Raw genomic sequence first — 16087 nt, forward strand, 5'->3', positions numbered from 1 at the left:
TGCTATCCCACCCCGGGGGTATGATGCCATGAGGCATATTCCATGATAGATTCTGTGAGGTTTTTATTCCACGGTGGATTCCGTGAGGTTTTTCGGTGGATTCTGTAAAACTATATTTATTTACTGGGGCTCGTATACAAGGTGGATTCCTTGTGCGAGAAGTTGATGGGGACGTCTGTTCTTTTCGGGCGTCAGATTAATATAATGTGTATGCGGATGATTCCACTGCGCGTGATTCCATAAAATACATATAAAATTTATGGACGTTTATGAGTTTAGACTGTGTACTCGAATTAAATTAAGGTTAGGATATAGTTCCAACCTATTTAATTACTTTGTAGCTGAAGACTACTAGGAATCCACTTTTGTGGATTTATCTTATTATTTTCTAACAATTATGAATGCTTCAGTTGATGCGTAGAGCAAGCAATGGTGGCGTTGAGAAGTACCGAGCGATGGCATGAATTCAAAATACCTAGAAGAATTACTATTTTTTATGGGCGTGCGCTTTATCACTAAAGACGTGACACCAATATTTATTTAGATGCACTTATTCATTAAAGCACTTGACAAATCTTTATTATCATGTATACACACATGTGCTCGGTTTAATATTTTATTATTTGACATTTCATTTCGGCATAGCCTGACTTTTGGACGTCCAAACACTTTACTTTATATTTGGGCAAAAGTAAACAAAAGCATGCTATTTGTAAAGTGGGCTATTTTTTAGCTTGGAGATAAACAAATCTATAAATACATGCCTTGTGAAGCGCTCACACAAGGCATGGGGGAAAAGTGCCCCCAATTGGTCTTTTTGTCTTATGTCGTGCAAGTCATCTTTTGCTTTTTATGAAGCTTTGGTAGAGTTCTTTGTTTTTGAGGACCTTTCGGTGTTCACTATGCGTGCATAAAGCATCCAATTTGCGCACCAAACATGAGCCAAAACAGAAGCATTCACACAATCAATTAAACTCTATCTTTCAATTGTTCAAACCTTACTTTGCTAGTGCTAAACCTCTTTTAGGATAGAATAAGATGTGCAACATAGGATGTCAAGATGAAGGTGCCTAGACCACCTCAATGTCATGAAATATGGGAGATGGTTGGTTGAGAGGATGACGATACTCAAGCTACCTTGAGTATAATATTCTTTTTAGTAGAATCTAGGTACTATTGCAAAAGCTTGGCCATTGTTCCATTAGAGAGTTCAAACAATTACATAATGGCCATCAAATGTCACTAAAGAGACACACCCATAAGTTAGCAACAATCTCAGTATATATATCGCACTACTTGAGTAACATTTTGTTCATTAGAATCTAATTAATGAAATAGCTTAGTAATTAATCCATTTGAGAGTCCAAACAACTACATGATAGCCATCAAATGTCATTAAAGGAACATGCACATAAGTTAGAGAGATATTGATGATGCATGCCATCAAATTTCTATGCAATTATTGCTACTAGCACAAGTCAATCTTAATATTTATTTCAATCCGGTTTTCGTGTAATGTTCCACTCGTTTCCATTTGCTAATGTGAAATTCAAGATGTGACTTAATAGACATCACTGAAATACAACAAGCTAACCAAAAAAAGTAGTTGCAAACTTTTACATGTATCTTATAAACTCAATTCATACTAATAAACTACAATGTGGATAGAAATTTGATGGCTTTTAAATGTTAAATCATTGCAAATATGCACGTGCACAACTAAAGTCATTGATAGTGCAAAGGTATTGCAATAATTAGAAATCAAGGAGATGTGGCAATTTCGCCAGTCTACCTAAAGTTGCATGGATTACATCTATATCCATGTGTTGCAATAATTGACTCCATCAACTTGCTAACCTCTCCAATGATAATGCTATTCAAGAGATAAATCACTCTCACTTTGGAATACATGGAGTTACCTCTACACCCACCCTTTAAGAGATCGATGTTGCCTTAGCATTTTTGTATGTGACTCTCTTAGGTGGGAACAAGTTCGGGATCAGATTCAAGGTTGGACATGTGTTCCAACTTGAGGGTAATGAAAGCGTCGATATGACCTTTGCCCAAGGGGGAGGGGAGGAAAATTAGGAACCCATCAAATGCACAAAGGGGTACCCTTACAAGAGAAGGCTTCCCCCACCCAAAGTCAAGCTCATAGAAAGGGAACCTCGACCAGCTGGTGATGCTAACATCCGTGAAAGGGTTCCAAAAGGCAGGGAAAATGCTAGTAGGGGAGCGTTGCCTCTCGACCCACTCTAGGGCAGACCTCATGTACTCATCCGAAACCGTAGATATGGCTTCCTTCACCATTGTTGCGGCCCGCGAGAAAGGGTTTGCGACCAGGTCCCCAGCGGGCGTGGCAATGCAGGCGCAGAAGGTCACATTGCCGAAATAGCCTTCGTCGAGGGGTGGATCAAACCTCCGCCGGCCATCGACTGAGATACCCAGCCGGACCTCCTGTGCAGGGTCGAGGCCTCTGGCTCGGGTGATGGATTGCCATAGGTGGGCTGCTAGGGTTTCGAAAGACGTGAAGTGCTGGTGCTCCGCGGAGGAGGATGCTCTGTGGCCCTCGCTGGCCTTGTCTTTGAGCAGGGAGATGCTGGCCGGGGTGAAGGAGAAGACCCTAGAACTCATGGCGGGCCAAGTGGAGAGCGAGGCGGGCAGGGTGGTCCGGTACTCGGAACGGTGGTCTAGAGGGGGAGGAGGCGGAGGAGGGCTGTTCTGCTTCTTAACCAGAAGGCGACCGCGATCCAAAGAAGGAAGGAGGGAGATGCCCTTCCCGAGAGCCACTTCGCTCCAAGATTGCATGAAGTGAGCCAGAGACATCCCGTCACAGAGGTTGTGGTGCACCCGAATCCCCACGCACACGCCGCCACCTTTGAAGTGAGTAACCTACACTTTCACGTACAACCTTCCAAGCTTCACAATCTACACTACTCAGTTATAAAACTTGGCAGAAATTCAGATGTTGCTTGCAGTCTCTCGTTAGCCCATGATTGTTTCTTTGCAAAAAAGACGCAAAAATAAAAAAGAGGACTCAATACTTGAAGCCATTCACAGACTACGTGCCTGGACAGTGAGGAGGGGGACGCGGGTGATGGACTGTTGAGAAGGAGGCGGGTTGGCTGCAAGGGAATCCATCTCGTGAGAGGGCTGGGAGGAGAAGGTGCGTATGCAGTCCCGGATGCTGCAATCCGCCATAGCCACGCAGAAGAGGACGCCCTGCCCGGCGCACTCCAGGTCAAGTCCCCCGCCCTCTTCCCTCTCCACGTAGCGCCCCGCGCACGGATAGAACACGCCCAGCACCTCCTCCAGGGACCGCCTCAGCACCCCATCGGCCGCCATCGCTGCCGCCACGTCCTCCCCCCCCTCGGCCTTCTCAGGTCCGCCGTTGTCGAAGAAGAAAAGCACCGGTGTGTACACGCGAGGCATGATCTGGTCATTGTTGGACAGCTCTATCACTCTCGACGCTTCAGCAGCTGCAGCTGCTTCTGCTGAAGCAGCCGGATAGATAGTCTCTGTACTCTTGCGTTCGATCAACATCTCTGTCTCCCTCTCGCTCTCTCTTGCAAGGCTAATGTAAGAGGTCTTACCTCTAATCTCTATCACGGCTAATGTGAGAAGATCGACGCATTTTGATATCCTAAAGCTCGTTTGCTTCCCGTTATATCTATATCTCTCGCTCTTTCTCCCTCTCCCTCTCACTCTATATTGTCTCTCTTTCTCTACCTCGTACGATAACGAAGGCTTATCTCAAACAGGGCTGATGTGAGAACATCGAAGCTTTTGGATACCCTATGGGAAAGAATGCTTATCTCTAAGGTCGGTTACACACCGCACTCTAGACGGCCATTTTGCCCCAAAAAAAAGAGTCCGCTGATGTGTCACATTTTTATAGGCCACAATATTCATGGACGGTGGACACTTTTGGGTGGAGGATCTCCCCTCGTTTTGAAAATCATCCATGCCCAACAACCACACGATAAGTTATGTACATTAAAAAAATGTAATACACTTGATAATAATTAAACCTCCTCCAACATAGGTGTATGTCAAAGCCTTAATACCACTATCTCTCCTATTATATAAAGCTTGCCTACAATTTAGTGTGTAAATGCAAGATAGGACGGATGGCATGTTGCCCCAGCCATCCGGGGCAATGTGTACCAGTCCTTAGAGGGCTAATGTCAAAGCCTTAATGCCATTAGGCCATCCCTCCTATTATGTAAAGCTTGCCTACAATTTAGTGTGTAAATGCAAGATGGGGCACAAATGGCATGTTGCCCTAGCCATCTGGGGCAATATGTACCCGTCCTTAGATGGCTAATGTGAGAAGATCCATGCTTCTGGATATCCAAAAGCTCATTTTCTCCCCTTTATGTATTTCCTTATAACCCACCTTTGATCTACTCTTTCCTTGCTCCCTAAGTAATTGTGTTTGCACAAAGGGCTTGCATGGAGGGAGCACATTGTAGGGTAGTTTGGCCTAAGTAGAGAGGAAGTGGAGTAGCTCCAAGTGCTCTTCTCTAAAATCAAGGGTACCTGGCTCTCTTCTTGTTTGGTGGAATCTACCAAGCCTTTGATTTACTGGGCTTCTAAGAGCCACTAAAACATGGAAGAAGCATAACCCAATGGCGATTAGGATGATATGGAAGTAGAGGGTAAAAGCTACCCTCATGGCCACCCCATCTAACCATTTGAATATTCTCTTGTGGAGAGTGGTAGCCAACAAGCTATCCAATTTCAACATATTTTCCCATTGTGTGCTCTCTACAAAGAGGATACCAAGCATTTGTTTTGGGATTTCAAAGAAGTACACTGCCTTTGGCAATAGTTCAACCTTCATGATGGTTTCACTTGGAAGAAGATTTTATTTGGAAACAAGGATAATTCAAATGATTATTTTGCTAAATATTGGACTATTTTATCAGGGGACTAGTGATATAGAATATTTGGAGCTTCTACAATGAGATAGTCTATGGGTAAATTCGCAATGTGCATGTAGTATTAGTCAGGTGTTGCCATGGTACCTTTGTTGATGCTTGTGTGCTAGTCAAGCACCTACCCAAGAAAGACTTGCTTTAAAGCCATTTTGAAAGCTCTTGAAAATGAATTGACCTACTCAACTGGGTGCTTTTATCCAATCAAAGAGATGTAAAAAAATTTTAAACTCTATTTATTCTAGTGATTGCATTATTTAACAAAATTGTGATTTTTCTTTTTCCAAAGAGTACATCTCAACGTCAAACAAAGGTTTTCCTATCACGCATTTCTTGGAGAGCAAAAATGCATTGGTCATAGGTTGGCACTAACTTCCTAGTTTCAATGGAAAACTCCTCCCAAACTAGCACACAACAAGAAATTACTAATGTGCCGTATGGTCAAAGAAGACTAAGTTTGCCATAAAATGCTATCTTAAATTTCATTAAAAAGCCAATTTCCATATATGACATACTCACAAGTGCTCAAAAGTTTGGACCTTCAAATTGAATAAGAAAACACTGAACTTACCAAGCATATATTGTGATAATTCTAAACTTCTTAAGCATATGTGACATTAGCTCTATGACCAATCTCTCTAAATAGTTTACAAATATTCATATCTTATATAACCTCATATGTGAGATGGAAAGTTAAAAATCTTTGAGCTTGTCTATCTATATATTTATATCTATTCTATGGCATATTATTTTGGTTGTAGGCTTGGGAGACCTCAAACCTCCAAAAGTCTCCCATCAAACTATCTCCCAGATGATCTTTAAGACCTCAAGGAGTTGGGAAAAGGGATATACGGCTACAAATGCACGTGACCCCGTGAGCGTATCGTGATAGTCGAGCCCGAGCCCAAGTACACGTAACCTCTAGCCCAATTATTTAAACAAAACCCAATATTTTAATCTTAGCCTCTTATGGCCCATGGGACACCTCGTGCAAGGAAACTACCACTTGCCGTTCTAGGCCTTAATGGTCCATGATTCCCTTTTTTCCCCTTTTCTTTTTACCGACAACCCAGCCTAGTAATTGAATAGGTTTACGTGCCATCGTTCACTTCTCTCCTTGTTCCTCTCATCCACGATTGGTCTTTGCCCATGCGGTCTGTTGTTGATACCCTGCTGCACTTTCTCTCACCATAGCTGCTCAACACTATCTTTGCCATAGTGCTGCTCCATCTATACTCGTCATCAAGCATCTGCACCACCAGCTCACCATCATGATCAGGCATCTGCACCCGACTTCTCATCTCGCATTCCTCCATTGGCTCCTTCCGTGCTCATCATCTGGTATTCACACCTCCTCTCCTGAGTCCTACACGATTCACGCCTCCTTCCAATCTCCTGTCTCACTCGAGTGCCCTATCGTCTACACGGAATCCAGTGCCATTCGTACCTCCTCCACCGAGTCCCTGCCGGTTGCATCCCTCGAGTTTGCGCCATTCAAAGCACCTGATCCACCAGACAACCCCCTGGCTCCCTCCCTATCATCCACACCTCCTCCACTGGTTATATTACGCCCTTCAACACCCGACACTCGATCCCTTGCTAAACCCCTTAGGCACCCTCGTCACCCGGCCATCATCACCCAACATGGCTGCATCTACCTGGCACCTTCTCCACCCAGTGTGTCCACAATTCTTATGCTACTCCAACTCAGTCTCTAGCTTTGCGTGCTCCTCATCCACTTGGTGTGCTGCATAGCAGTCTTCTCCTCCCCTAGCAACTGGCTCCATGAAGCTCGAGGCCCCTTTAGCAACTAGTGTTGGGAGTGGAAAATACGTTTCTCCCCTTGACACCGAAAAAAAAAACGGGTTCAATCTATTTCTTGATGAGAATCGTTGAGCTGTTGATGACAATCAATCTATTGATGATTTTATAAAGTAAGAATGTGAAAATTATTTTGAATTTTTTATGACAATCAATCTATAGATGATTTTATATCACAATGTGAAAAATATTTTGAATTTTTATTTGTTTACACAGTAGGCTTTTGTTGCTTGAAAATTATCTAGAAGGAATGTGTACATGACTTCTATTTGCATTCCGTACAAAATACACATATACTTTTTCAAGGTATACCCACTGTACATGGCGGTTACATTAGTACAGCGCTGCATGCTAATATCCTTTGCCCAAAAAGACGTGGATTTCACTAGGAGAGCATGGATGATTGAGCACTTGGTAGTCGAGCATGGCTTGCACGTTCATATACCATGTAGAAAGATAGGCCGCCGCCTCATGGGAATCCATCATTCTTGTATTGTTGTGCATGCTTGGCAACGTCAAGCAAAAAATCATTTTGTTTAGATAGACAGAAAGTTAAATCAAGCTAGAAAAAAGTATGAGAAGGCTCAACATGAGAAGGCAAGTTAAATTAAGCTAGAAAAAAGTATGAGAGAGAAAAAAGTTAAATCAAGCTAGAAAAAAGTATGAGAAGGCTCAACATGAGAAGGCAAGTTCATTATGAAACTTGCTAGAAGTTGAAGAGCGTACCATGGCAAGGGAGGATTATATACATGTATTCGTGATGAGAGCCATGACGAACTATGACTTAAAAAGGCAATACTGCATCAAGAGAACACAAAAGCATATTGTAGAGAACTATGAGAAGCACATAAGTACTTTGAGAATTTTAAATTATCATTGTTAGAGCGAATAGTGCCATGTTTTTATCATCTAGGTCCTAAAAGTCTTCCTTTACTCAAACTTGTTTAACATTTTCTATATAGAAATGACCATGCACACAAGAGACAGAAGGGGAGCCACAAGTTCAAGTTGAGGAGGTTGTTCTTGGTATACATTGGACCATGGATGATGTTCTTAAATTGTAGAGTGCTGACACTGACATCCAGATAGCAATGGATGGAATGCTTCAGGATGAGTACTCACAAGGATACTATGCCATTGATACCTTGTAAAGCATTCTAATTGTGAAAAGATGAAAGGCCATGCATTTTTTATGTCTATATGGTGTCTCTATATTAAATGATCACGTAATTTTTTACTTGTATGCATTGTAGGGTGAGGGAAAATGCTTTAGGGTGCTACTTCTCTCACCACACAACCAACGAGTGAGACTATTGGGGGGAGAGTGTCTTACCCTGATTAGCATCTCCTCTCCTTAGTAGGGTGCACCCTTTGCTTCACAATACATGTTTATGATTGGTACTAACACTGTTGATGTTCTCAAAAATGGTATTAGTCCAATCAAGAAAAAAGGACAAAAGCAAGAAACATAGAGATAAGTTGTTACTATCTATGGTTATAGTCAATATGAAACCATATCCTTGCTATTACTTCATAATATGTTTTGTTCCCCTTCAAGACTAGAGTGAGGTACACATGTGGAGTCCATGGCTAGCTATTCCAAGCTTTGAGTGGATATTGACACAAGCTTGGTAGATGCACTCTTGTGTAGTGAGAAGGCATTAATGAGGGCCATAGCCTATTTTCTATGTGAGTATTAATATTTGCAATGTCTAGTACATGTCTCTCATAATATTGATTTGATTCCCTAAATTTGTTTGCTTTCAGTTGAATGCAACACATACTGCCATCACAACACCTCCATGAAGTTTGCTTTGTGGATAGCCTCTGGTATCCTTACCCCAATATGATTAAGAAAAAGAATGATGATTAGGTAATGTTATGCAACTACTTTGAGGGAGTTGATGTTAGTCATTCCATTTTTATTTTTCTACATGTGGTGCTTGGATAATAATATGATTAAGAAAATGGATGATTAGGTATCCATGTGCAACTACTTCGAGAGCATTGATGTTAGTCATTCCATTTTATTTTTCGACATGTGGTGCTTTTGTAAGAATATTGTTTACTATCATGAAAGTAATTATTATGAATTAACATTTATTTTTATTTAGTAATTGATATTATAGAGGTCATTGGTGTTTGTTTACTGTATACAAATCCATGAGTAAGAGAGATTGCCGGACTACCCAACGATCGAGGGGCCATCATGTTCCTAGACTCCCTAGGACACACTAATCCTATAGAGTGCCTACCCTATGTTAGGAGGTAGCTACTTTCCCTCTCTATAATTTATATTAGTATTTATAACTAGAAAAAATAATTTAATGTTGTTTTTCTTTTATTACAAAGCAATCATTGCATTGTGTAAGCATCATGCAGACATTGACAATGTCGGGGCATTGGGCCCCATATATGAGCTAAAGCTAATCAATGTGAAGGTAGACCATTAAATTATAAATATACTATGAAGCATTCATTGATTATTTAATTTCCAATCTAGTTACTCTCCTTTTTTAAAGGTCCCCAACATTACAATGTCGTGGTGGATTGTGGCTTTTTTGTCATGGCATACATGAAAGCATACATCAAAGGTGGTGTCATTGGAGAACTACAACAGAACTAGGTAGGCTTAATACTATTTGACTTTGATTTCAATGCTTGATAATATTTTCTTTATTTCAATGCTTAATACTATTTGACTTTGATGGTTGCAGATGTAGAGGGCTTGGCTTGATGGGTCATTCGTTCATGCCATCAAAGACGATTTGCATAATTGGGTGGTGGATGTATTGAAGATATAATCATGCAGCTTTTCTTTGTATATGTTAGACATCTTTATGTGGATGTTGCCTTCTTTTGGAATTCTACTCTTAGAACTTTATGCAAGCATGATATTTGCATTTGGGTAACATATTGTAGGTATACTTGTTTTTTGCAATGTCTTGCAAGAGTGATTGGTAATTGTGGTATACATCTTGTGGTTGCAGCTCATAAAATGAGTAAGAGTTGCATTAGGAAAAAAATGACTCACAAATGGGCCCTTAAAAATAATATAGTTTAAGATGTGGGCCTTTTGGATTGTCCAATAGGAAGGCTAGATGTTGACATCCATGGAGGGTGAATCTTTTCTCTCCAAATCTTGGGTTTTCTATTAAAAAAAGGGGTAGTTGGGGATTTAAAAAAGGGAGAATGAATAGTACACAAAATTTGAGTTTCTCTCACCTTGCATTTTCCCCATTTTTTTGGAGAATTTTCAATTTCGGTTTTTTTCCCTCTCACGAAATCACTTTGACCCAAAAGTTGAGCAACATACCACTTTCCCTCTCTTCTCTATACAGTGAATTTTCGTCTCCATTGAAGCTCCCTGCTGAGAGTAATCAGGGTTTTGAGCGTTCTGCTTAGCTCTCCACTTCCTTCTCCACGCAGCTCCAGATTTTGGGCAAAACACAGGTGCCCATCTCTCTTTGCATTTTCTCTTGTTTGCTATTTTTTCAATAGGGTTTGATGTCATTTCTTACTATTGTTGTTGTTTTATTGTAGAGGTTGTTTGGGGCAGGAGACAGAGGTACTCACAATAGAATTTGATATTGGTGCTAATTGTTGTTTTCTTGCAAAGTTTATTTGGAGCAAGAGGCAAAGGTGTTAATCTCTCTCTCTGTTTGGTTTTTTTTTCTGATATCTTTTCAATACAACACAATGTTAGTTCTAACCCTTGTTGTTGTTTTGTTGCAGAGATCATTTTGGGTGACATTGCATAAGTGCTTATCTCTCTCTCCCTCTCTCTTTCTTTGTCTATGTTTCCTCTTTTCTACTATTTTTTCAGTATACCTTCATGTAAATACTAACTCTTGCAAAATTGTCTTTTGCAGAGATCAAATTGGGCAAGATTGGATAGGTGCTCATTTCTTTCTCTCTCTCGCGTACTCACACAAACCCTCTCTTTCTTCCTCTTTGCATTATCCCTTTTCTACTATCTTTACAATAGGGTTTGATGCTAGTTCTAACTTAAGGATCAATTGTTGTTGCAGCACTTAATACAAGGTAGAGCAGAGATTCTATAGCTCAATTTACAAGTAAATCTACCATATTTTATGGTGCCAAAATTTATTCATTTAATTAGTGACTTTTATATTTGATGGGATTGATGTTTTCTTATGTCCATCATTTACAATGGGTTTTGATTAGCAATGATTCAATCTTATCTTCAACAAATCAGCTTATAGGTAAATTGGCCCTATTTTGTATTGCTTCTATTCATGCAGTTATCTAGATATTTTTTTGCTAAAACGGATTCATGCAAGTATTTTTGTTAAAATGGATTCATGCAGGTGTTTTTTTGTACATGCAGGTATTGTACAAGGTTGGGTGAAGCGTATAATTCTCCATCAACTATTTTGATGTGGTGAGTGATTCCTTTGTGTTGGACGATATGGATCTCCTGGAAGTCGATGGTTCAAAAATCCTCTGCTTTATTGGTCCTATGTGTCCATTTGGATCTCCATGCCAATTGGCAATGATCCATGAAACTCTTGTATCATGTCATCCATATAACACACAATGTGTTGAGTCTTAGAATATCTCAGGTGTCAATCCAATGTGCCTATTAAGATTTACATGCCATGTGGCTGCTATCTTTGTAACAATTACTCTATAATACCCACATTTCATACAATGTATTGAGTCAAATCAAACTCCTCTTCATTATAATAAAATTTATTTTGGCAAAATTCTCTGAGTATTCTTGTGCTATTCTTTTCATTATATTTCATGTAAAAGCTATGATTAAAGTGATGTCTTGAAATTAAATCTATACTTTGTGTTGATGTATATATCCACATGCGTTTCGATATCGATGTTTATGTCTGTTTACAAAAGTGTAAATATCTCTTAATGCCATGTTGATTTGTATGGCATATTGGTGATTACTGGACAGACTTAAAATTCTTGTTATTTAGGGGTTAATACATACTTCTTTACATCTAATGCGTAGGTTATAATGCTTGAGAGAAGAACAAGCATTATCTCGATAGAAGTACGTAAGAGAAAAGATGAAGAAGGGAATTGGATCACTGATACGTATCATTGCTCATCTTGGGTACATATGCATCCAAGTATGAAGGGAGCTTTTAGGGTGAAAGCATCTGCAATTGCAAATGTATCAAAGCACTGGAAGGGTAAAATTTTAGCTCTCAGACAAAGGAATGTTGATTCTCACCTTGTACCAGAGGCGTTTGTACAACATGTATTCATGCAAAAACAAATACACATTGCGTCCACTGTGCCCTTTCAATGAAACATTGCAAACGGTAAGTATTTGCAACTCATTGAGAATGAGAACTTTCATGATACCTATATAATAATTGTCTTGTATTTACAGAAATATACCCTTCAGATTGCTGTGAGTGAAAAAATGTTGAGAGTTTCACAGGTTCTTTTAAGTGTTACCACCTCAAAATTGGTAGATTGCTCTTTGAGGGGCGTACAGCTAAGCAACTCGCAGAGGACCTTGTTTTTTTCTATGACTCCAAGTACATATTACCCAAGGGGAGTTGAGAATATGGAACCCTTGAGTCTATGCACACATCGAATCTCAATAGCGTAGAATGGCCATTGTGTAGTAGCGACATTTTGCACATGTGTAGCACAAAAATTTCAGTAGACATATTGAATTCTATGAAGCCAAGCACCGGCTCAAAGAATGTACATCTAAGCTGGTTTATACCTATTGCAAATTTTTCACACATGTTCAAGGAATGTAAGTGTTTGAGACGTTGTCGTATTGCTGCGCATTCGAGGTGTGAAATCCACCCAAAAGTTGTGTGTGTGGGATTTGATACTTTGTACATATTTAGTTGTTGTGATTATACTTATGTTCTGCGTAGGCAGTATAGTGAAGAGGGTTTGGAGCAAGAGGAATTTATCAATAATGCTCTGGTATGCTTGGAAAAGGCCAAGAAGTATTTGACAATATGTCAGAACAAGATGTTGTATCCTGGACGACACTTATGACAGGATATGCTGAACATGGCTGTGATAGAGAAGCATTGGAATTCCTTGATGAGATGACACTTAAAAGCATCGGTCAGGATGCTATTACTTATGTGTGTGGCTTGAAAGCTTGTGGCAATGTGGAAGCCATAGAAAGAGGTCAAGAGATGCACTTGGAGGTTACAAAGAAGAGATTTGATTGAGATCTTATTGTTGGCAGTCTCTAGATCTCATTCTAGCTCTGATTTGCTTACGAATCAAGTAACCAACAGATCTAATGAAGCTGTAAAAGCATTTCTTGTTATTGGAATTAACACTGGCTTTAGTAGCCGCAAGAGGCGAGATGCTGTAAGAGAGACTTGGATGCCCCATGGAGACAAATTAAGGGAGTTGGAAGAGAAAAAAAAAGCATTACTGTCTGTTTTATAATTGGCCACAGTGCAACGCCAGGAAGCATTTTGGATCGAGCCATTGATGCTGAAAATGTAAGGCATGGAGATTTCCTTAGGCTAAATCATATAGAAGGATATCATGAATTACCGGCAAAGAAAAAGACCTTCTTTTCCACTGCTATTACCATGTGGGATGCAGATTTCTACATCAAAGTTGATGATAATGTTCATGTAAATCTTGGCATGCTGGGGTCAGCCTTAGCAAAACAAAAAGCCAAGCCTCGTGTGTCTATAGGGTGTATGAAAACTGGACCAATTGAGGAAGCTTTTCTGGGGGGCTGCTTTATTAGTCTGAAGGCGAAAGAGGAGCCGCTTGAAACGGAAGAGGATGTCGTCGATCGGAAGGGGGGGCTTCTGATCCCTTACAGGCCATCTGGCTGAGACTCCAGAGCGGATATTGTCATAGAGCAAGCAGGTCGTCTAGTAGCATATGTCTCTTGGAAACTGAAGCCTTGTGAGAAGAATTCTGCTACCCACAACCTTGAATTATTCGTTGTTATCCACTCATTGAAGCTACGGAGACTACCTGCTGGGCTGAAGATTCACCTTAGTGACCAATGCAATGCCTAAGCTGTCAAAGGATTAAAATTACCAATATCCTCCCAGGACAGAGAGATTCCACAACCCCATGTTTCAGAGACTTCTGAGCACATTATTTATGCACTTGTGACAGTTTTTACAGGCCATTGGTTTCTATGCAACGGAAATCCTTCGACAAGAGGGCTGGTGTTCTCTTACATGATTCAGAGCATTTGTGGAGTTTTGGAGAGATGAATAGAGATCTTCAACTTCAATTAAAGCAAGCAAAAGAAGACTTGGTCTACAACTTTGGAGCATGAGCTTGAAGCATGCCAACACAAACTGAATTCTGTAAAAAAGGAAACGGACAATACTTGGGAAAAAAGAAAGGCAGTCACTGAGTAGGCGCAGAGAGGGGAGCTTGGACAATTCATGGCAATATTAAGCTCTGATTAGCCTACAGATCAGAGATTTGCCAGAGATGTATGAATCAAGAGAAGAGCTTGAAGAATCCAGGGCGAAGAAATATACTTTTGCTGTCAATGCGCTCTGTGTGCTGAAATCTAATTAGAATTGTAATCCCACTCTCTCAGATCTCTCCATGGCAGATTGCCTGCTTCCTAACACTCTGAAAATATTCAAGTCTGACTTTAGCACATTCAATAGCCCCTTCATGTGCCAAAGCTAGATTTGCAATGGCGGTGTTTATTGGAGATGAGCAAAGAAACATAATTGTTTGAGGGCAAACATCCATTTACATCTGTTAGACTGTACACAAATATCCTAGAGTTGGAACTGGCATGCTCGCTGGCAAGAATTGATTTTCAGTATCCAGACCTTTCCATTGATTGTTATTATGAATTTCGACAATTAACTAGAAAGGAAAAATTGCAGAATAGGGTACTTTAGCCTACCTTTCCCTCCGGTGCTGAATATACTTCAGACAAATACAAGTGTTGCAAGCTCCCTTGGATAGCCTTTCCTTACACAAATATCACTTATCTACCTGGATATGCTGAATGTATACAGGATGTACAATGAATTCATATTAAGTAACATAGCGACAGAGAGTTTAGACCAGACCCTGACTGGTTCTATACACTTATAGTATTGACAACTGCACTTTTCAATAAGCCACCCTTCAGAAACCTTGTATACAAAGGTCTAATTCTTGTTGAGAATGGGAAGGTGTCCTTTTACAACTTGTAAGCTCAGGCTTTCCTGAGTGTGGCCATGAATTACAAAATCCTTGGCAAATTGTTTGTGAATACATCTCTGCTGTTGTGATTTTTAGATTCAGTTTCTTCTTGAACTTGGATTTCATATTGTTGGGAAGAATTTATTTTTGAAACCTTGTACTTCTCAACTGTGCACGGCTTTGAATAGAAAAGATCTAACACAAGATGATCCATTGATCCATCTTTTATCACCGATATCTCTTATTTTAGAACTGATCTTCTATCTTGAAATTTATGAAGGACTTTTGAAGTCGCGCCATTGCTTTCAAAACCCTTCGACAATGTACCAAAAGCACGTACGTCATAAAAAACACATCAGAGGATTATGTAACAAGGATTCTAGGCAAAACTTGGACATAAAAAATAACTCACAGTCCTGACACAGTGGAGTGTTGAGTCACAACAAGGGACATGGCTTTCAGGTAAAATTTTTCTCTCTTAGTTGACTATTATCTTACTTTGGGATGAATCGGTTAACTTTCCTTTCCAATTACAGGTACTTTGTCGCATGACAAATTTGTTGAGATCATATTAATGATTTAGTTAAAGATGAAACATGTGAAATTATTATATAATATATAACTAAAGATAATTTAATTATAAGTATGTCTCACCTTTGATAAGCAACCTCGTGCGTATTCCCACTCCTCTTGGGATATATCCATCGCCGCTAATGAAAGAGGAACTTCGTAAGTTAAATGTATTTTGTGTGCTTAATAGCGAAGTAATAAGCAAATGGGTGACACTATATAAAGAAGTAAGGACAAGTGAAAAGCAAGCATTTCATGCTAGACATGGATGTAATGTCCCATATCCAGAACATTTAAGTGCGCTTCTACGTCATATTGATATAGATTGGCTACATGAAGAAATGGAGAAGATGGAAAAAGAGCAAGACATACTATATATAGATGAGTTTGCATCAAGGCAAGGAGGAGCTCGACATGCGGATCGACGTAAGGATTCAGCTCTTAAGGAGTATATTGGTAACCTTGTTGCAGATTTGCTGGTCTTCCACAAGAAGTGCTCACTAGGAGGGCAAGAAATAATCATGAAAATTTGAGCTTTGACCAAGTTTGGACCCTTTCGAGCGATATCTGTGACATCTAGCTTGGAGAAGGTGGTG

At 40.0% G+C, this 16087-nt stretch overlaps 1 protein-coding gene, 1 long non-coding RNA gene and 1 pseudogene across 3 annotated transcripts; 2 read left to right on the forward strand and 1 right to left on the reverse strand.

The window, feature by feature from the left end:
- Window positions 1-1653: 1653 nt before the first annotated feature.
- LOC148019632 (shikimate O-hydroxycinnamoyltransferase-like) lies at window positions 1654-3760 on the reverse strand. The gene is made up of 2 exons (XM_087699737.1): window positions 3070-3760; window positions 1654-2892 (listed from the first exon to the last, which is right to left on the reverse strand). The coding sequence occupies exons 1-2, from the start codon at window positions 3541-3543 to the stop codon at window positions 1978-1980; spliced, it is 1389 nt and encodes a 462-aa protein (XP_087555863.1). The 5' UTR covers window positions 3544-3760; the 3' UTR covers window positions 1654-1977.
- A 2298-nt stretch (window positions 3761-6058) lies between these two features.
- LOC148019633 (uncharacterized) lies at window positions 6059-10400 on the forward strand. 2 transcript variants are annotated; one of them, XR_015694976.1, is made up of 4 exons: window positions 6059-6874; window positions 8529-9029; window positions 9284-10214; window positions 10305-10400. It is a non-coding gene; the product is annotated as an uncharacterized LOC148019633 (long non-coding RNA). The 2 variants fall into 2 exon arrangements; XR_015694977.1 differs by having other exon boundaries at window positions 8529-8634.
- Window positions 10401-12733: 2333 nt separating this feature from the next.
- On the forward strand, window positions 12734-13585 carry LOC148019634 (beta-1,3-galactosyltransferase 7 pseudogene; annotated as a pseudogene).
- Window positions 13586-16087: the final 2502 nt, after the last annotated feature.

Source organism: Lygodium microphyllum, chromosome 19, assembly GCF_053477565.2.
Source record: "Lygodium microphyllum isolate KBCC chromosome 19, Lygodium_microphyllum_v1.1.10, whole genome shotgun sequence".
NCBI lineage: Eukaryota > Viridiplantae > Streptophyta > Polypodiopsida > Schizaeales > Lygodiaceae > Lygodium > Lygodium microphyllum.